The following is a 22,642-nucleotide window of genomic DNA, read 5'->3' on the forward strand; positions in this document are numbered from 1 at the left end:
GCGAGGAGCCTCATTTTGTAACCATTCTTGGGTGGCGCGTGCTGAGTGCAATGGTGCTGAGTCCTGTTGGAATGTTCAAGGGCTGCGGCCAAAAAGTTTGCGGGCCCAAGGCTTTAATACACCCTCCACAATATTTTCACGATAATATTCGGCATTTATTCTGATGCCACGGTCGATTAATAAGACCGGAGAGCGACCATCGGCTGTTATGGCGGTCCACACCATCACCATGGCCGGTGCTTGAGTTCTGGTGGCCAACCGAAGGTGCACAAAAATTTCAGCTGACCTCTTTGGCAAGTAAACACGATCATTTTCTTTGTTTACAAACTGCTGAACAACGAATGTTTTCTCATCGGAGAAACCTAAATTCGGCAGTTCACCACTTTCGGCCAAGCGAAGCAACTCTTTAGCTCTTTTGAGTCTATTTTCTTTCTGTTGCGGTGTAAGTTCTTGCACTTTTTGGAATTGCAATGGCTTTGCCCCGAGTTGATTTTTCAATATTTGCCGAATGGAATATTGTGATATGTTCAGCTCACGAGCTATTTTTCGGCCACTGCGACGCGGGATTCGATCAAGTAGCTTCTTTACTTTTCGAATCACTTCTGCTGATGTTGCTGTTTTTCTTCCGTCCACTAAGCTACCAGTATCACGGTAACGAGCGATGGTACGAGACACAAAAGATTTATTCACATTCAAATGCTGGAGTGCCCTAACGATAGCCACTTGTTGTTTTCAGCCAAATATAAAGAAATCACACTATCACGCTTGAATTCCAGCACGAATAACTTTTCTTTTCTGGAAAATTCTCACCAAAATGCTTTTGTACGCTTGTAAACAATATAATGAGCTGTCGCTGGAATAATTTTAACAGCTGTCGGACGAGTGGCTTGGAAATGACAGCAGTCTGAAGTTGGTTGCAGTTTTTTTCATCTCACCCTGAATTACAAATTGAAAAATTAACATGCGCTACAGTTAAAATGCAGTCTATGGTATATATGGTACTACACACAATCTCGTACCATGGAACTGTAAGAGGAGTCCTCCAAATATTTATAGGCATCTCGGCCCCATTTCATATGGTAAATAATAATTGTTTTTTTTTTTTTAATTTTAATTAAATTTATAGCTTCCGCCACTATCGTGTCATGTACGAATTTTTGGAACTATAGGTCTATATCCTCAAAATTTTCATGGGCACATTGGCACCATTTCATATGGTATATATTCACTAAAGAATTGTATTAATTTATTAAATAAAAGCCTTAAAAAGGAAACTTTATTAAAAAAAACAATACAAGTCTATAATTATTACTTAACATATGAAATTGTGCCCACAAATATTGTGAAGACATCTCCTCCTTGAATGGACCACTATTTTAACTTAAAAAAGTGAAATTGATTTTTTAATTTTTTTAAAAATACCATTTTATAATTACTACTTACCATATGAAATTTTACCAAGATGACAACGAATATTGTAAGGACTCAGTGTCCAGGTAGGGACATTATAGTTCCAAAAATTCGTACATGACACGAGATTGTTGGGACGATGATTCCCTTGTGTGAGGGCCATAAATTGTAAACTAAAAAGTTTATAAAAATAAATTATATCACTTTACCAATGTACTTACTTATCAAAGTGGAGAATTTGAAACGTTTGATGTCCCTGTGTTTCATATTAAGCTTCCTTTTCTTCAATCAATCTTGCCTTTCCTTTGCCTTGTGTGAAGACAGTTTTTCAGGCAACCATTTTTCATTATTAGACTAACAGATACCTTAGGTGTTGAAGGACGGACGGACGGACATCGCTAGATCGACCCCAAATGTCATGAAACGGATTTGGTCCAAAGAAACCTAGGGTATAAAACCGTTATTTTGACTAGGCACGTTTTGACTGTATCAAGTGATATATACACTCTGTAGCCATATGGCTGAGGGTATGCAAAATTACACAACAAAGTGTAGGGCTGGCACGGTGATAAAGTGTTGTCATTGTCGATTTAGCAAATGAGAATACCTTTTATTACTGTGACCTTAGGAATAGATTTTCCAAAAATTCTTCGTTTACAACAAAAATAATTATACGTTATTTTAACTGACTTCAACGCCATCTATACAAATATCCCAACATATTGCTTAATACCAATTGTGGTACTTTTAATTTAATTTTTTTGATGTGGCAACGCCCTATGTTGCTTCCAAAGTTATTCTTATATTCCATTTCGTTGTCCAAATTCGCTGAAATTTCTCTCTTTTCCTCATCCACTCTCTCTCTCTCACTTGAAAAACGTTTCGTTTGCTGAATCAAAAGTCGATTTACTGAACCCTATCTACTCTCATTCTGAATTTGAGCTGTGACGTTGCCGTCGCATATGTTTTGATTTCAGTTTTAAATGAGAGAACGTATTAGGTGTGTGCGGTCGTGATGTCGGATAATTTCGTCGTGTTTTTACGAGAATTTTTTGTTTACTATTTTACACACCAACAACAAATAAAACTGTTGCTGTGGTGACATTCATTCATTCAACAAACGAATAAAAAATACACAAATTAAAGAAGAAAATAAAAAAGCAATTGAATAGCGAAAAAAATATCCGTATTGCGATAACAACAACTTCAACTACCGGGAAATGTAGATAGCCGTGTGTGTGTGTGTGATTTAGAAATTGCAAAAAACAAGTGGTCCCCCCTTTTGAATATAACATCGTAAGCGGGGAAAAGTGAAAAGCGGTAAAAAGTAATTGTTATTGTGAATTTATTTGTTTTAACAAATTAAAGGTGAAATAGCAACAACTAAAAGCCACACAGTGATAACAACAAATTGGCCAAAGTTAATTTGGGAGCAAATTGCTGTTTGACAAAAGTGAAAAAAAAAAACTTAAAATTGTGAAATGATCTGCAAATGAAACATCAATCATTCGCTTTTAATTGCAAACGAGAAATTGAAATTGTGAAAGCAACAGTGTTAATCTCCATCATCCCGTTCCAATGAAAAAGAAAATTCAACTAATAAGTTAAGCATCTAAGCGAAGCAAAAATATTGTGAAAAAAATCTTTATTGTGTTACCGCCTTGCCTTGTTGGATTATACACGCATACATACATACCCATTATTATTATCCTCGGCAGCGTATTGTGATATCTTCTCTCTACACTTTTGGGATACATATCAAATAAATGTAGGTATGCATGCCCTGTCAGGGAGTGTGAGTTCGTTTCGAAGTTGTGAAAATGCCACAGAAATCTCTGTATGATGTAAAAAAAATTGCAAAAATTATCACCAACAGTGGCAGCAGCAGCGGCGCAGCACCAACCAGTGTTCACACAAAAACATTCCTTTGCAAAACAACAACAACAAAAACAATGAGAATAGTAACAAATACAAGCCCAACAGCAGCAACATATCAATGTGAGCTTGCAATTCAAGTTTAGCTGAAATGAAAAAAAAAAAAAAAACAAAAACACCACACTCAGATTCTTAAAGTTGCGCTTTTTGTTGCTGTCGCTGCTGCTGCTGTTGTTGTTTAGCAAAAGAAGAAGCACAAAAAATCCAGTTTTCTTCAGTTTTCAAGTTTCCGATTTCTCTTTTTTCGCTCGTTTGTTTTGCCTCGAAATGTGCGTACCACCATTGACGTTTGTTTGTCGGTCCGTCCGTCCGTCCGTTTGTGCAATGCTGTCGCTTTCTGAAGACACCTCCATGAAGGAGAAGAAGAACCAACCAAACATTCTGTTGCTTATCGGCAACAGTTAAAACAGCTAACAGCCACCAACACTACCACCCAACCCGAATTCCATGCAAATCATCGAAAATGTCACACCAATTGGTAGAAAGAGAAGATTAGTAAGAAATGTATCTAAAAAGAATACCCATCTGGGGGTGAGAGGAATAGCTCAAAATTTTAATCGGTCTTTTGAGAAAGGAATTTTTCAACAGGAAGTGATGAAATAAATTTCAATTTTTGGTTCAGAATAAATAAAGTGAATAATGTAGTATCGGTGGCATAACTCCTATCTAGCAAAATGGATAGGTAAAATAATTTTTCAAGAGGGTGGGCTCGAATACATTATAGAGATCATAAAATATAACTACGCTTAATAATGACTGACATCCTAACTCCAAAAATACGCCATTAGCATATACCGATAGGTGTGTCTGGTTACCCTAAAATTTGAGCTTAACTTTAGTTGCCAGAGGTAGGTATTTGAATCCTAATACAGGGAAAGTATTTTTTTTATTGGGGACGGACCCGGGCTAGACCCTACATTACTGTATAGGTTTCATGAATGCTAATACCCATTCAACAAGTGGTCACGTGATGTGGTTATTAAAAATGGTTTCAGAGTTGCATTTTTTGAAGCGAATTTTTTAAAAAAATCCCCAAAAGTTGAAAATGATCTCATTTCAGTATTTTTTTTATTGGGGGACGGGCCCAGTTTAGACCCTACATTACTGTACAGGTTTCTTGAATGCTAATACTTATTAAACAAGTGGTCACGTAATGTGGTTATTAAAAATGTTTTCGGAGTTGCATTGTTTGGAACCGAATTTTTTAAAAATTCCCCTAAAGTCGAAAATGGTCCCATTTCGGTAGTTCACAAAATGTATGCACAAAATCCTAGTTCATAATATAATCTTTCCAAAATGCTACAACATTCCTTGGATCCGGAGATATGGGTCTTTGAACCCGGAAGAGCCGATTACATTCATGAAAACCCGGGTCTTGTGTCCGCACTTTTGGGCCAAATATCTGGGCATCGTGGTCTCTCCCCCAAGAAAATACTTTACCGGAATCAAGGAAAAAATACCTAGCTCTGGAAAAAAATTTAAAAAATTGTTCGCGAGTTTTTTTTTGGCAATTCTTTTACTGCGGATTTGCAAATTCTTGCCGAACAATTTTTTTCTTGCAATCACTTGCAACTAGCTTTTTTCTACTTCCGGTGATTGATATATGAGGTCAAGCAATTCTAAAACATATTTTATTGTTGGAAATCGTAAGCCATTTTTTTTGTTTTTCGGCTCATTTTTATACAATCCACCATACTATGGAGGGTGTATTAACGTTGTCATTTCGTTTGTAACTCCTCGAAATACTCATGTCAGACCCAACGTAAAATTCTAAGTCGATTTGCCGTTGTCCTTACGTCTGTGCATCTGTTCATCTGTCTGTCTGACTGTGGTAATCACGCTATATTTTGAACGAATTTAGATAGAAGACTAAAACTTTGCCGCTCCACTTTTTCATATAGCCCCCATATAACGGTACCACCCAATATTACTTATTTCGATGATTTTTGCGACATTATTTACCAGAATTGCTTCAAATTTCGTATTTAAAGTTCGTAATAGATGCCTATGACAAAAAATCACGTAAATTTTTAAAAGGTAGCGGTTGCGTGAAAAGTATCGCATTTAGAAAAAATTTCGTTCGCGTAGCCGGTCTTAGAAATACCCCAAACCGATTTCAAAGCCCCGAACGTAGGACATTTAGAAAGTATTTGCCAAAACATCCACACCGTGTTTTATCCCGGTCACAAACACAAACACAGAATTTCCTGTTTGTCATCCTTATTTTTTTTACCCTCCACCATACCTAGTGTAGAGGCTATATTACGTCATTCCATTTGTAACTTATCGAAATAATAATTTTATACATGACAATGTATATATTCCTGATCAGTGTTAAATTCTAAGACGGTCATATGCCCGCCTGTCGGTCTTTGTCTAAAAATCCATGCTACAAGTTTTTTCTCCCTGGAGGAGAAATGTCTATATATATTAGAAGATATCGTATAGCCCCGTATATATCGTATATACCCCGATATTCGATATTTTGAGATTTTAGGGACATTATTCACCGGAGTTGTTTTGAATTTCGTATTCAGAATTTGTAATGCGTACTACAGCCTATGGCAAAAAATTGCGTATGCAGGCCCACGTCTTCGTATAGCCTCCATATAACGGTAATTTCCAATATTCGGTATTTTGATGATTTTAGCGACATTATTCACCGGAGCTATTTCAAATTTCGTATTTAGAGTTCGTAAGGGGTACTATATGCCAGAAAATTGTCTATGCAGGTCCAGGTCTTTTTATGGCCCCGAAAATCCTATATTCGGTATTTTGATGATTTTAGCTGCATTATTAACCCATTATTCATTGTTGGCCAAACTGTTTAATTTTTCAATTTCATGGCAAAAAAGGTTAATGTATTTACTGTTCGTCTCGCAATATACATTTCTTCAAATCACTCGTTTTAAAAATATTTATTTTATACAATACACAGGATTGACAAAAAAAACCGCTTAAATTATAAACATTTTGAATATCTGGTGCTACAGTTACATGGGTCTATGGGGACGAAAACGTGAACCTCTATAGCCAATTATCTAGTTTGATATAAATAATTATGTTAAAATATAAAAATGTTAAATCATCGAAATACCGAACACATCGTTATATGGGGTTATGCGAAAGCGTGGATCTCTGCAATTTTTTATCATAGAAAAAAGTTCCAAAATTGGACCTATATGGTCCATTTTCAATACAAATTTTACAGACATAAAATATACCAGAGTGAAATTTTGTCAACCTTCTTTATTTCGTCGGAAGCTAAAGTGTTTTCCACAAATTGCTACACTACGGCGAAATTTAAAAGTTCCATCTACATTGGAAACTTTTTCATTCCGTTTATAACATCCCTAAATATAAGTCGTAGACCTCATAAAGTATATATATTCATAATCAGCATAAAATTCTAAGTCGATTGACTAAGTTGATCATTTCTGCCACATTTTTTTCACGGATTTTTTTAAAAATTTGATTTTGTAGATCATAATGGTTTCTAGATCGTGTGGCGAAACATTGTATGTATAGGTCCACGTTTTGGTATAACCCCTATATAACGGTTCCTCCCGATATTCGTTATTTTGATGATTTTTGCCACATTTCTGTCCAGAAATTGGTATTTGTAGTTCGTAATGGGTTCTAGCTCGTGTGACGAAACATTGCATATATAGGTTTACGTTCTGGTATATCCCCCATATAAAGATACCTCCCGATGTTCGATATTTTGATGATTTTTGCCACATTTTTTCGACGAATTTGTCTAAAAATTGGTATTTGTATTTCATAATGGGTTCTAGCCCGGTGGCAGAACATTGAATATTTAGTTCCACGTTTTCCTATAGCGCACCTATAACGATACCCACCGATATTCGGTATTTTGATAATCCTAGTTACATTTATGCCATGTTTACGTTAGAACTTTTTGTAGGGTTAACCTACTTTGAGAGGATTTATTTGAAGTATAAGTAATGGATATGACAATTTTAATCCAAACCCAGTCGGTTAACCCATTTATATATAAACGTACTGTTACCCACTTAATTTTTTCAAATTTGGTATCGTAGAAGATTTGATAGATGACAATCATTGATCCTTAAAATTATCGATATATGTTCCCGACATTATTTTACATATTTTGCGAATTTTGGGTGTAAAATGTGCTGTGAATTAGGATGAAATTATCTGAGATTTAAGATTTCAGATTCTCATTAGGAAACCTTTTTATGTCTGATTCGAAACGCTTAAAACCATTAGAACCGCAACCTTTATCAGGTACGGCCTTAACGAATTTATAAGACGCAAAAGGAACGACAAACTCCATATATGATTTTCTCCATCGCAGGTGAACCCTAATATTAATTCGAGCAATTATAAATTTTGGCAACTCTTTCCTTTTTCAATGCCAGAAAGAATTTACGATCAACTCTCAGGTACAACTCCTCGATAAAAAGTCTTGTTGCAAACGAACATGTTTGTCGATCGAGCAACGACGATCAACAAAAATAAAAGTAGTAGCGAAAGAGCGAACAAAATAAACAAACAAAACCCACCACAAGCCAGACGCGAAACAGCACATGTCAGAGAGTGACTGACTGAGTGAGTGAGTCCCAAGCTCGAATCTAAACCAGATTCAAACTTCAACTCCAGTCTTGGCAAACAAATGGTTCGAAACGATCGCAAAGAGTGAAAACTACGGAATACGGACAAACGCAAAAATAAAACAATAAAAAATACATCAAAGCAAGTGGAATAGAAAAGAAAGAAACTAGAAAAATTCCATTACATTTGACAAGAAATTAAAATTCAAAATAAATAATTTGTTTTTTGGAAAATGTGTAAAATAAAATAACAAAATGTGAAGGAAAACACGGAAAATAGTGAAAAGTGAGCTGGTAATTTTTGCAATTTTTGTGGTCTAATTCCAAGTTTTATGTCCCTCTCTCCGCTCTGTGCTAATTTTGTTTCTTTGTGTTTTTTTTTATTTTCAGTTCTTTTTTGTTTATAATTTTTTTTTCTCAAAAAAATTATTTTCAATTCCACGATAAAAGATTTCGAAAATTGGCGAAAAAATTAAATGAAAAAAATATAATTTATTTTTGTTGTTTTAATTTCGTTGTGACATCCATCCATCGATCGTGAGTGTTTCTGTGTGAAATTATTTTAAACGAAAGACGACGACGACGAATGCGAGAAACAAAGAAGAGAAACGGCAAAAACAAGTTACAAGTTGAGTTGTCGTTGTCGGTTTGTTGGCTGACTGGCTGGCTGGTTAATACGAAGTACTACGAGTGCGCAAATGCTGTGTTGAGTGTGTGTGTGCGTTGCGTCCATGTGTGCAGCAGCTGGCCACATTACAAGAGTCGCGAGTAAAACAAAATTAACGAGCGAAAAGTAAGCCAAAAGAGAAAACAATAAAAACAACGAAACGTAAATACAACAACAAAAAACAAGAAAAATACCTTTAGGTGCAATGGAATTCCTCGTTGTAAAGCAAATCGCCAAAAACACCAACAACAACAACAGCTGCGACAGAAACGAAAACACCACCACCAACGTCATCCACTGCAATAACCCAAAGAAGGACTAAGCAAAGAAAAGGAATAAAACACAATTGCAACAACCACAAAACAGTGCCAAACAAAAGAAAAATTTCCCAAAACAAAATTAAAATTGAAATCAATCAACCCAAGTGTCTATCCATCTATCCATGCACCACGATCACGAAACTTAGTGGTGTCCACAATGCCAGTCTAAGAAGTTTTATGAGTCCTTTAAGTTTGAATTTTCGAGTTTGTTTTTCTCCCTCATTTCCTCCATTTTTTTGTGTTTTGTGATTTACATGCCATACACCCACCCGCCGCAAGCAACTAAAGATTAACAAACAAGTGTTTTCTGTGCAAAATTCCAATCAACGAAAGATTTCTCTTGCCGCCTTTGTGTTATTCTCCCCCAGCCTTAATTCTCTTCCACTTTTTCTTTGCAACGCAACAACAACGCTCGCCTGCTGTACCGTTTGTTTTGAATTGAATTCAAAATTTAAATAAAAAATTATGAAGAATAATCAATCGAAAACAGTCAATAACAATAATAATAACAACAACAATAATAACAATAACTTGCATTATATTCACATTAACACTAAAAACAACAACAACGGCGGCTACAAACTCTCCAAATCCGCCTCATCACCCAATCATCTAATTGCCCCACCATTGTCGGCATCATCCAAAAAAGGCCTGAAATCCAAATCGAAATCCCATCGCCTGGTTGGCCGCTCTTCCAGCAACGGCAATTACAACAACAACAATAACAACAACAATCGCAGCGGCAAAATGGGCGGGGGCACCAAGGATGCCCGTCGCGGCTTAGAACCCCTCGAATTCGAGGAATGCATCGTCGATAGTCCAGAATTTCGCGACAATTTGAATCGCCACGAAAAGGAATTGGATCACACTAGTCAACAGATAAAACGCATCATCAAGGAGGTCAAGGATCTGATGAGCGCTGCAAAAGGTAAGTGGTGGTGAAATTCAATTATAGTTAGTTTTGTAAAATATATCTTGAGATAGGAATTATAGTTGTGTGTTGACTTACCTTTAAAGGTTAGGGCTTTTATTGATGTTAGAACCTCTATAGGCAATGATCTGCCAGAGAAGACAGTGTCTATTACGAACTCCAAATGCCAAGTTTGAGATAATTATTTAAAAAAATCATCGAAATGTATGTGGGGAGTGGATTTTTACAGAGAATTTCATCTAAAATCAAATCAAAATACAAAATCATCCAAATTTATTAAAATCTGCCATTAAAATTATAAAGGGGCTATACCAAAACGTGGAAATATATGACAATAACAAAACCAAAAATTCCCACGGTACAATTAAGAAGGTAAAAAATCATACCCATCTCTGCCTTTTCTGATGCTTGAAGTCTCTGCATGCAAAATTGAACGAAGAACTAATCTTCAATTAAATAAATGTGTGTTTGATCTCTCGAGTTGTAGGATTAATTTATCGCAAAACAAGTTTGAATACCCTCCACCATTTGAATCGAATTTGGCAATTTTCATCGAACACCTGTACTTTCATAGACAATTTCATGTCACAGGCTGTAGTACCTATTAGGAACTTCAAATACGAAATTTAAAACAATTCAAATGTTTCAAAAATCATCAAAATGCCGAATATAGGGAGTTAACGTTTATGGGGGCTGTACAAAGACGTGGGCCTGAATACGCAATTTTTTGTCATAGGCTGTAATATATAAAAATGTTCCTAAAATTAACCAAATACCGAATATAGGGAGGGGTACCGTTGAATGGGGGGTAAACTACATAGAAAGACCTCCTTGTGTAGATTTTCAGACAAATCCATTCAAAGATTTTGCTACAATCATCAAAATACAGGATATCGGGGGTATTGTTATATGTGGGCTATGTGATATCATGGACCGATGTAGCCCATTTTTGGACTTGACCTGTCTGCAGACAAAAATTCATATCTTAATTCATTTTGACTCTAGCGTCATAACAACAGACGGACGGACAAGGCTAAATCGCCTTTGAATTTTACGCTGATCAAAAATACAGGGTGAGATAAAAAACTGCAACAAAATCAAAAGCCATAATTTTTATTTTTTTTTTAAATTTTATTGAATGAAAGCAAAAAAATGTCGGAAATAGCATTAAATTTTAGAATAAGTTTAGATTTGTTTGAATTGGTCACTTTTGGCACGAATTATGGCCTTCAAACCGCCAAATGAAACCGTCACGCGCTGCACGAATATAGCTCTGCGATATTTTGGCCCATTCCGGTCGAAGCGCTTACTTAGGGGTTCGACACTTTGGTATTCTTTAGAGCCAACCTTGCTTTCCAAAATACTTCAAACACAATAGTCCAACGGATTGGTATCCGGAGATTTTGGTGACCATTGTCCGCTGGAAATGAAGTGGAGGAACCTCATTTTTTAACCATTCTTGGTATTTTGTAACCATGGTTTGCAATCGTTCGTGCTGAGTGCGATGATGCTAAGTCCTGTTGGAATGCCCAAGGTCTGCGGCCAAAATGTTTGCGTCCCGCAAGCTTTAATACACCCTCCAGAATATTTTCGCGATAAAATTCGGCATTTATTCTGATGCCAAGGTCGATTAATACGAGCGGAGAGCGAGCATCGGCTGTTATTGCGGCCCACACCATCACTTGGCCGGCGCTTGAGTTCTGGTGGCCAACCGAAGGTGCACATTTTCAGCTGACCTTTTTGGCGAGTATACACGATCATTTTGTTTGTTTACAAACTGCTGGACAACGAATATTTTCTCATCGGAGAAAACCAAATTTGGCACTTCACTACTTTCGGAAAAAGTGAAGCAACTCTTTAGCTCTTTTAAGTCTATTTTCTTTCTGTTGCGGTGTAAGTTCTTGCACTTTTTGGAATTTCAATGACTTTACCCCGAGCTCATTTTCCAATATTTGCAGAATGGAATATTGCGATATGTTCAGCACACAAGCCATTTTTCGGCCACTGTAACGCGGGTTTTCTATCAAATCGCTTCTTTACTACTACTTCGAACCATTTCCGCTGATGTTGCTGTTTTCTTCCATCCACTGCCTTGACGTCATGACAGTATCACGGTAACGAGCGATGGATCGAGACATAAAAGATTTATTCACATTTCAGTGCTTGAGTGCTCTAACGATAGCCAGTTGTGGTTTTCCAGCCAAATATAAAAAATAACTTTTTTTCTGGAAAATTCTGACCAAAATGCTTTTGTACGCTTGTAAACAATATAATGTGCTGCCACTGGAATAATTTTAACAGCTGTGGGTTAGAAATGACAGCAGTCTGATGTATATATATACAATTTTCCGAAAATTCAGAAAAAAATGAAAATATATTTTCTGGAGATTTGTGATATCACTTTCATTAATGACTTATTTTAAGAAGACCGCTTTAAAAATTGTTTATTTTTAATATGGCCATAGCGACAATAGCTGTGACGACATGTGGGAAGCGAGTTTTTTGGTAATAACCTTGTCAACACTTTTGACTAATTTCATAGCAATCAATGAATTGTGTGCTACGACAATGGCTATCGCTTGTGCGGCATAGATCAAATGAAAAAATATCTCAGTCCGAAAACACATGATAAGCATTACCATTTCGATTAATCAAAGGAAGAGAAAACAAAAAAAAAAACAGGATTCATTTCGATATTTCTTTCTGGATTTCCAAGAGCTCCATGTATCCTTGAAACATTAGGACTATCTGTATTTGCTTGACTATTTAATCCACATATCTTTTCTCCTTTTCTCTTTTGTTAATTTTAAATATCGTGTTTCATTCTATAATCGGCTTAGATAACATTTTTGTAAAGAATAGAGAAAAGATCACGTGACAAATCTGTTTGGCTTGGTTGCGGTTACAATTTGTTACGGCATCTATTTAATTAGCAGGTGTTGGTTTTTTATTTGATAGTAAACAAATAGAATAAAATATATTGTCTCAGTCACAATGTGTTGTCTCTCTCTCTCACACACTCAGAAGATGGAAGCGATCATTTTAGGATCGATACATATAACTTGATTCCAACGTGTATTTGTAGTAAGATGTGAGTCTTTCAACTGCAGAAGCGGATAGTCCAAAATTTGACTTTGGATTTCAATTTTTTAGGGTGATTTTTTAAGAGCTAGGAAAGCTTTCCCAAAAAGCACATAGAATTCAGAAAATGCATAGATTTTGTATTTGAATTGATAGTAGGGTTCATATAATTTTATGTTTGGGGGTTATTTAATGCAAATGTTGACCGAGACTGTATCACAAGTGGTCCATCAGCTTAATAACATTTTGGCACATTCTTTACAATTTTTCCGGTAAATCATAAATAAATGCTTTAATGTTGTCTTTCAATGCATCAATCGAAACAGATATGATCTTTAACATAGCCCCACAAAAGAAGTGCAAAGGCGTCACATCGCACGACCTGAACGTTCAGTTGACGGGTCCCAAACGTGAAATTAAATGTTTACCGAGCTCGGCTCTCAATAAGTCTATTGTTGCGGATGGTGTTTGTGTGGAATGTGGCATCGTCTTGTTGCCCAATAAAAGTTGATTATCATCTCATGGTAGGGCTCGCCATTCACAGTTACCTTTGAGGAAGTAGAATGCAATGATGCTACCAGCCCATAAACTGCCCAAAACGGTGAATTTTTTTGGATTTATGGCTTTTGCAATACATCTGACTTATCTTCACTCCAAAATTGACAATTCTGCTTGATTACGTACGCATTAAGCCAAAAAAATGGATTTTCGCATTCATTCCATGAGCCCATATGTTCGTTTTTATACCCTCCGTCGTTCTATGGAGGGTGTATTAACTTTGTCATTCTGTTTGTGACCCTTCGAAATACTCATGCAGAGCCAGCAAAGTATATGTATTCTTGATTAGCGTAAGTTTGTAGGGTTATGTTCGTAAATGGGCCATGGACCATATAGGCCGAAATATAACAGTACCTCCCAATATTCGGTATGTTTATGATTTTTGCTATATTTTTTACCGGAATTGCTTAAAATATCGTATTTTATAATAGGTACTGAAGCCCATGACAAAAAATTGTTGTCAGGTTCACATCTTCGAAGTCAGGTTCACGTCTTCGTATAGCCCCCATATAACGATACCTCTCGATATTCGGTATTGATCGTTTAAGCGGCTTTACTCACTGGAATTATTTCAAATTTTGTATTTGCAGCCTATGAAAAAAATTCGTGTAAACCCCATATAAAGGGTTTCATTTGAGAGGTATTTTTCTGCGGATTTTTTTTCAATGTTTCATGTTTCTTCAAAATGGTGGAGGGTCTACTTGTTTTACTTCGTGCGCCAGCTGTATTTTGAAAGGCTTTACACCTAAAATATTCCGCAAAATTTCCAACCGAGACTAATCATTAACACAGGCCGATGCAGCTGCGAATTTGGTCCGTCATTTAGTTCTAATTTGCTCGATTTCACTTGGGATTGAAACTTGCACGCGAATGGGTTTGTTCGAAGAGCGGGAGTTTTATATGGAGTTTACTCTTCACTTGTTTGTCTGTATGGGAGCGCTTCCGAGTCACTCCTGTTTCAAAAAGTAGAGATAGCTCTAATGGTGAAAGCGAGTGGAAACAAATATTTTGTTTGTCGATTTGTGTGCGGGTGTGTAACAGCCAACTGTTTTTGATGCTGCTGTGAGTGGTGAGAGAGTGCGGTGATCGTGTAAAAAATCAAAGTAGAATCGAATTGGCTCGTTTTCGAACTAATTTTGCTTCCACTCTATATAGAGCAAAGCAAAGCTCCCCCTAATTCGAGCGAAACCAAAAAATGCGGTTTTTGCTCGTTTTGTTTTTATACTAATTAAAGATGTGCTCTCTCTCGACTTCGATCGATTTTCTCTCTATATTCTCTATACTCTATACTCTCTTCGTTTGTAAATCGATTCATGGTAAAATGATCGAAGATGTTTGACAGTGAAGCAAAATACGAAAAGTTCGTGAGCTGTTATAATCAGTGTTTTCAAAAAGATAATAGCCAATAACAAATCGGCCTTTAATTTGTATGTATAAGTTGTATGTTCCTTATCAATTCCCTTCAATAAATTTGTATTCCAAGTTACTCGGTTTTGACAATTTAGGGTCACAGTCGTGAAACTGTGCGCCCGATGATGCAGGGTATGATATGGCTTCTAAAACCTAATTTCCAACCTTCAAAGGTAAAAGAAAAAACTCCGATAGGTATATATTTTATTTATAGCAATTCGGGTAACACCTCCCACCTTGTTTTCGAGAGCTCTTTAAATCAAAACTAATTAATTCTCATCTCATAGCTGATGTGTTTAAAATATCGCCTGACTTTTTATCATTTTGTGCAGTATTTACGAGACACGATCAGTTTTCGTTACTTACATGCCGTTCCCATTGTTGTTTTTATTGTTGTTGGGCATAAAATGTGCAAATTATTAACCATGATATTGCTGTTGTAAAACAACAACAACAATAATTTCAAGGGAATTTTTCGCCATTAATGATGAACCTTGGGGGGAGTTTCTCCAGATAAACCGAAACCTTGGTTTACATTCACCCTTCATGGAAAGGAATGGTGAGAGGTTCTATGGTGATGGTGTGATTTTTTGTTGTTGTTTGCCAAAGATGGGCTTTGAATTGCTCGTTCATAGTTAATTAACACAGCTACCAACATTTTGGGACACAACATTTTCTTTTGGCATTAACAACGTCGCTCTTTGCCAAACAACTACACAAATCTTAAAAAGATAGCCGGCTATGTACTCCTGTAGCCATAGGCGACATGTGCGTGTATGATTGCTTGTAAAAATGTTTAGAATTTCCGAGAATCTTCCGAGATATATTCATGTAATCTCATTTGTATAAAAAAAAAACAACACAGAAATAAAAAAAAAACAAAGATGTGAATCTGAGAAATTGCTGCTGCTGTTGTTTTGGCGATGACAGTAGTGAGAAATTCTATCCATCAGTCAGTCCGTCATTCATTCATTCACTTGTGCACTTTGCCTCATTCGTTCGCCCGTTCATGGTTCACGGAATGCGCTCTTAAAAATGTTGTTGTTGTTTCAGATAACGACAAAATACTTAAAGAATGAATATTAATTTTATCTTAAATTTTTGTATATTACATACTTTTCCCCGAGATGCTGCCTGGTGGTCTTGGTGGTTTATGGGGAATTTAATTTCATTGCATTCTTATCTTTCTGATGTTGACATTAAGCGTTCATAATTCCAGAAAACAAAAGTGTGGTTTTATTTATGGAAATTGTATCAATGATAGGTTTGTTTTTGTTGGAAAATTGTACCTTTGTATGTATTGAGAGAGAGAGAGAGGGAGAGAAACGATATTCTGTTAATGAAAAAAAAATTGAAAACAGTTAGAACGTATCCGTCCGTTTGACTGATGGCTGTGTGAATACCCTCAGCCTTTGATTCTTAACATATCGCTATTTTATTCATAGGGTGTCACATCTCAAAAAAATCATTTTCGAGAAGAACGCAGTAGAATTAACGATTGAAATGTGACTTCCCGACAAAAAGTTTTTCACACAAAAAGTAATATAACAACATAGACAACTATTTGCAAAAAGGTCATCAGATATCGCTTCTGCCTTCATAAGATCAATATACTGCACAAGCAAGTGCCAGCTACTTCGTCAGCGAAAAGTCCACCTTCAAATTTTAGATTCGTCGAAACAGTTCGTGTTAGGACTTTTAAGTACTCAAAATGTTGTTCAGTTTAATAGACATTTTTAATCAAAACTTTATACTTCGTACTTAGTTTTTTAGACCTTCAAGGTTATATATATTATTCAAATTGTTTCCTTTTTCGGGCAGAATAATAGAAAAATGTTTACCTTTTATACCAAAAGGGTCATCAAAGTCTTTAATTTTAAAGTTTACGGAGGATATTTGTAAAATCATTGCACAATAAACCCTCATCCTCTCTAGCTCTATCCCTTCACCCAAAACCAGCGTTCGAAAATAAACAGTATGGTACTGTACCGTAGTGTTCTGTACCCTTCCGAGGTGGAGTGGTACACTAAGATAATGTACCGTACCGGAGCACAACCATTAAAAAATATTTTAGTGATACTGTACCGGAGCACAACAAGAATCGTACTGTACCGCAGTCGGAGCACTAAAAAACGTAGTGTTCCGCAGTCGGAGCACTACGAAATCGTAGTGTTCCGCAGTCGGAGCACTACACAATCGTAGTGTACCGCATGGCGGAACATTAAAAAAATAATGTATCGGTAGTGTACCACATATGTGTTGTTTACGATTTGTGAGAAAAATTAGATGTTTTATGTTTTTGATAATGCAAAAATTACTAGCATAATAATATTATGAAAATAAAAGCTGGATTTATTTTATTTGTCATGTATGTTTAGATTGGTTGCAAGATTGAAGAAAGTAGAAAAATATGGGAATAGGTAGAAAGAATAAAAAAGGACCAAATCTGAAGTCATAATAATTTGTATTTAACCATTCAAAATTGAAATTTTCCACGAACAAGGGTATTTAAGTGGTTGCATTGCAATGGGTTATTATGCAAATAATTTACCTGTGGTACCGAAAAATGAATGAGTGTTGGTGTAAAAAACTAAATATTTTACAGTGTATGGCTGAGTGTTTAAAATCAGTTTTATGGTTTCGATTTTTTAATGTGGTCATGTGCTACACTACGATTTTTTAATGCTTCGATTGCGGAACACTACGTTTTTTTAGTGCTCCGACTCCGGTACACTACGATTTTTTAGTGTTCCGACTGCGGTACACTACGATTTTTTAGCGCTCCGACTGCGGTACACTACGATCATCGTTGTGTTCCGGTACAGTATCACTAAAATATTTTTTAGTGGTAGTGTACCGGAACACTACCGCTAAAAATTTTTTTTAGTGATACTGTACCGGTACAGTACACTATGTTAGTGTACTGTTTATTTTCGAACGCTGCCCAAAACCGAATTTATTAACATTTGGTACGCATATTCAAAACGATCTACATCTTTCCATCATAGATACCAGCAGTGTTCCAAATCCATTTGTGATCCATATGTACCATTTAGTACTTTTCGAACAATTATAGTACACAAACATTTAGTACTTTTCGGACAATTATTTTATGCATTTTCAACATAATCTCCATATCTTAACTTCAGATGCCAACAGTGACCTTAATATTAAAATTCAGGATTTCATATCTCTTATTTCCCATCCCATCCCATTGCCAGATTCAGTATCACTTAGTACAATTAAAATCCAAAACCACGGACACCAATTGTGACATCCGTATCAAATTCTCGGATTCCAGCTTTATTCCTTCACCCAATATCAAATTTAGTACATTTTCGTACTTTTTGGTATAGTTTTTGTACACATTGTCTAAACCACCTCCATATCAGAGAGAGATCTCAATATCAAATTCGAGGATTCCATCCCTATCCCTTCATCCTATATACCACCAAATCTCAAACACAGATACCATCGGAAATCTAAATATCAAATTTCAGATTTGTATTTCATACAAAAGCATTTTGGTGATAATTTTCCAGAAAAAAGTTATTCGAGATGGAGTTCAAGCGTGATAGTGTGATTTCTTTACATTTGGCTGAAAAACCACAAGTGGCTATCGTTAGAGGACTCCAAAATTTAAACGAGCATACCATCGCTCGTTACAGTGATACTGGTAGCGTAGCCCGACGTCAGCAACGTCAGCGAAAATGATTTGAAAAGTAAAGAAGCGACTTGATCGAAAACCGCGTCGCAGTAGCCGAGAAATGGCTCGTGAGCTGATACTGCAATACTCCATTCGGCAAATATTGAAAAATTAACTCGGGGTAAAGCCATTGACATTCCAAAAAGTGCAAGAACTTGCACCGCAGCAGAAAGAAAATGGACACAAAAGAGCTAAAGATTTCTTGGCTTGGCCGAAAGTGGTGAACTGCCGATTTGGTTTTCTCCGATGAGAAAGCATTCTTTGTTCAGCAGTTTGTAAACAAACAAAATGATCGCGTTCACTTGCCAAAGAGGTCAGCTGAAAATGTGCACCTTCGGTTGGGCACCAGAATTCAAGCGCCGGCCATGGTGATGGTGTATCGCGTATTATCGCAAAAATATTTTGGAGGGTGTATTAAAGTCTTGGGCCCGCAAACATATTTGCTGCAGACCTTGGACATTCCAACGAGACTCAGCACCATCGCACTCAGCACCATCGCACTCAGCACCATCGCACTCAGCACGCGCCAACCAAGAATGGTTACAAAATGAGGTTCCTCGTTTCATTTCCAGTACAATGACAATGACCACTAAAATCTACGGACAACAATTCGTTGGACTATTGTGGAATTGTATTTTGGAAAGCAAAGTTGGCACTAAAAAATACCAAAGAGTCGATCACCTCTACCAATCGCTTCGCCGGGAATGGGCCAAAATAGCGCAGAGCAACATTCGGGCAGCGTGTGACAGTTTCATTGGCCGTTCGAAGGCCATAATTCGTGCCAAAGGTAGCCAATTCGAACAAATCTAAACTTATTGTAAAATTTGATGCTATTTCCAACATTTTTTTCATTCATTCAATAAAATTAAAAAAATGTAAAATTAATGGCGTTAGACTTTGTTGCAGTTGTTTTATCTCACCCAGTATATCAAGCCTACTGTGCAACCTTGATTCTGATACCAAATTTCAGGTTTTACATAAAAATTGGACGGAATGATAAATAATGATCTCTAGAAAAAATAGAAATTGCTAAATGAAGAAAAGCAATTTTTGAGTTATACCACTATTTGAATGAATGAAAAACATGTTTATTTAAAAATGGATGACATTTTAATAGAAACACTCTAGACCTAAATATATAACGAATGCTTCATGGAATTTAGGTATATATCCTTTTATCGCAGTTTTATGGGAATGTTTTCTTAAGACATGCCTTTGATAAAAATAATGTGTAAGTAGGCGCGTTTGTAAGTAGTTACTGATGTTAAATTTCAATGAACCCATTATTTGGTAGTTAACCAGTCCCCAAGAAATTCAAATGTATAACTTTTTGCTAATTTCCTTCCATTTACCTTACCAGTCAGCAACTACCCCCAGTGTTAAGCCACAAAAACAGAAGCAATCAAATTTTCGTAATTATTATTGTTTTTTTTTTGCAAATCTTTTGTTTTTAAACTTTGTTCAATGCCAAAATAATTGGCTTAGTTTCAAATTGTATTGTGTTGTTCACCAAAAATTAATCTCACCGTTAAAAAAAAAAAAAAAAAAACTATGACAAAATAATTGCTATTTAAGAAAACTAGCTGTGAAGATAAAAAAACAAATGACTTAAACATCCGACTCGAACAATTATTATAATAGAAAAGCAAAAACTTCAACAATATTAAAAAAAAAAAAATAAAACAAAGCAATAATACTCTACTGGACAATAATGAATGACTCAGTTTAAAGTCTTAAAAAAACCAGTGCAGTTTAGAAAAAGAATATAATTGGCGTCGGTTGCTAAAAGTCATATTTCGAGTGGAGAATTAGAAATATAAACCTTAAATTTTATAATTAAAAATTATTTTTGATGCAATTTTTGTTTTTAATTAGCAACAGTACGGGGTTTTGGACCTCCAAGGGACTTCCGACAAGTCTCATATTCACAAATTGGTTTGCTGGGACAATTTACTTGCAGTTGCTGACACAGACTTACGCACAACATATTCCGTAACATGTGTACAACTACAGAAATCATAACAGCAGCCAGCTGAGCAACAGCAGTGTATTAAGAGAACAACAATAACAACAACGATATTAATCGAAGTCGACGACGGCGACAATGACGACGAACACATTGCTGTTGCATTCACCGAAACAAGTGGTTGGCATTGAACGCGAATGAACGTAACGACGAATTGGGCTAAAACCCCCAGCCCGCCCATCCACATCCTTCATCTAGCCAAGAACCGAAAGAATTATCGAACGAATGACGAATGCAATGACAAGAGCAACAAATCAAATGAGATCAAAACAAAAATAAAACAAAAACTACCACCAACACCACTTTGCCATCAGAAAATGAAATAAATAAATAAATAAAAATAAGTAAGAAAACATAAACACATGTGTAGCGAATCAACGTTTAAGTGTGGTGGTAGGGGTGACTTAAAATACTCTTAAGTATCTCGGGGGAGAGTTGACTTAAGGGCTTAGTTTTCTCCGTTGAAGCTTAAGATCCAATAACAAGTTTTAAAATAGCAGTCAGATTTGGGATCCTTATCCTTAGACCTTATCTTATAAGTGGCCCCAAGCAAGAAGTTCCAATGTGTTAAATCACAAGATCTCGATAACCAATTGTGATTATCACCACACTGTCCAGAAAATTTTCCGCAAAGGACCAATTGTTTCGTTGCTTGTATGTTACGTAGCGCCGTTTTGTGGAAATAAAATGGTCTAGATAAATCCAACTCCGACTATAGAAAATCATTTCGGTAGCGCTACCCAGCGAACCAAACTGTCCGAGTCTGGTCCGACCTCGAACGGAAAGTCGGATGAAACTTCCAATGTCATACGCGTATTAAATCCGTCTTCTGACCAAAAGTTATATGAAGTTGTTGTAGTCAGATGAATGTGTTACATTTTACCCGACTTTCGAACCGAATTCGGATTAAATTCGCAAGGATATCCATGGCAAATTGGGCCGATATCGGACCGAACTCGGAATTAAATCGTGCGCATTTCTGAATTTTTTTTGTCGACTTTCTAACATTTTTGGATCTAATTTGGAAGAGTGGTCTCATGAAGTTTTGATGCACATATTAAAAAAAATTCTCACAAAGAGAGCGAGAGAGAGAGAGACGCACTTTTTTTGCTTGTTTACAACAAATGTTACCACACAAACAGAAAAGACTCTACAGCAAGATAAAAATTCCTCAGACAAATTGCTTAGAATTCGCACCTAAGTCGGCTCGACGAGACGGATAAAACTTCAGACTTTGAGCAGATGTGTCGGACGTCCGGTATTTGATTCGCAGGGTATCTGTTTACTGAACTTGTTTATTTGACCTCATTTTTGAAAAAGTTAGGCTCAATAACTCCCCACTAAACAGCGTCATGTTAAGAATGAAGAGGCTTCTCAACAATTTCGCGACAATTTTGCTTGCTGATATGGCCACCGAGGCTAGATGACTTCTCGATGAAGCTCTTTGGAATCATTTTCTTGTCTTTTATGGAGCCAATCAGCAGCGATTCGGCGTTGTTGATGATCGGCCGGCCTGAGCTGAACTTTTTAAACCTTAAATACCGAGTCTATAAGTATATCCATACACTGCGTGTATAATCAATTCGAATGAAATGAATGAAGAATGACGAGCAATGGACCAACCTGGGGTTTCTTCAACACTTTAGGCCACATCAGCAATATTTTCTGTTGCTTTTGGGCGACCGACACGGGTTATATTCTTTATCGTTTCAATATCTCAAGATTTTCCATTATTTTCTGTGTTTTACCCAACAAAAAGTCGTCATCGTTTGGTTGAGATCTTCAAAACGGGATAATTGTTTATGGAACCATTCTTTTTTGAAAGTTTGCTCGAACATTTATATTACTCCTGTTATAACAGTACTTTGTGATTTCGGAATGGTTAGATTACAAATCACATGAAATTCGACACTTTGAGGTCCGAGTAGATGAAACTCTTCCTGCAAAAAATTTTCAATATTTGTTCTATAGGCTTCTCCTTATTTTCGGCATTTTGAAGG

The 22,642-nt window shown here is 36.3% G+C and overlaps 1 protein-coding gene across 5 annotated transcripts in view; it reads left to right on the plus strand.

Moving 5' to 3' along the window:
• The first annotated feature begins 2,380 nt into the window (after positions 1-2,380).
• LOC101892505 (rho GTPase-activating protein Graf) overlaps positions 2,381-22,642 on the plus strand; it is a 214,584-nt gene continuing 194,322 nt past the window's right edge. For 3 of the 5 annotated variants that reach the window (XR_009342306.1, XM_011294962.3, XM_005185254.4), the window contains exons 1-2: positions 2,381-3,178; positions 8,334-9,858. Coding sequence is in view for 4 of the 5 variants with exons in the window: in XM_011294962.3 (XP_011293264.2) it covers positions 9,396-9,858 (463 nt within the window). In the remaining variant the exon portion in view is untranslated. Of the gene's footprint in view, positions 3,183-7,967; positions 8,238-8,333; positions 9,859-22,642 lie in introns of those variants that run through there. The other 2 variants (XM_011294963.3, XM_011294964.3) reach the window with 2 other exon arrangements.

Source organism: Musca domestica, unplaced genomic scaffold (assembly GCF_030504385.1).
Source record: "Musca domestica strain aabys unplaced genomic scaffold, Musca_domestica.polishedcontigs.V.1.1 22, whole genome shotgun sequence".
Lineage (NCBI taxonomy): Eukaryota > Metazoa > Arthropoda > Insecta > Diptera > Muscidae > Musca > Musca domestica.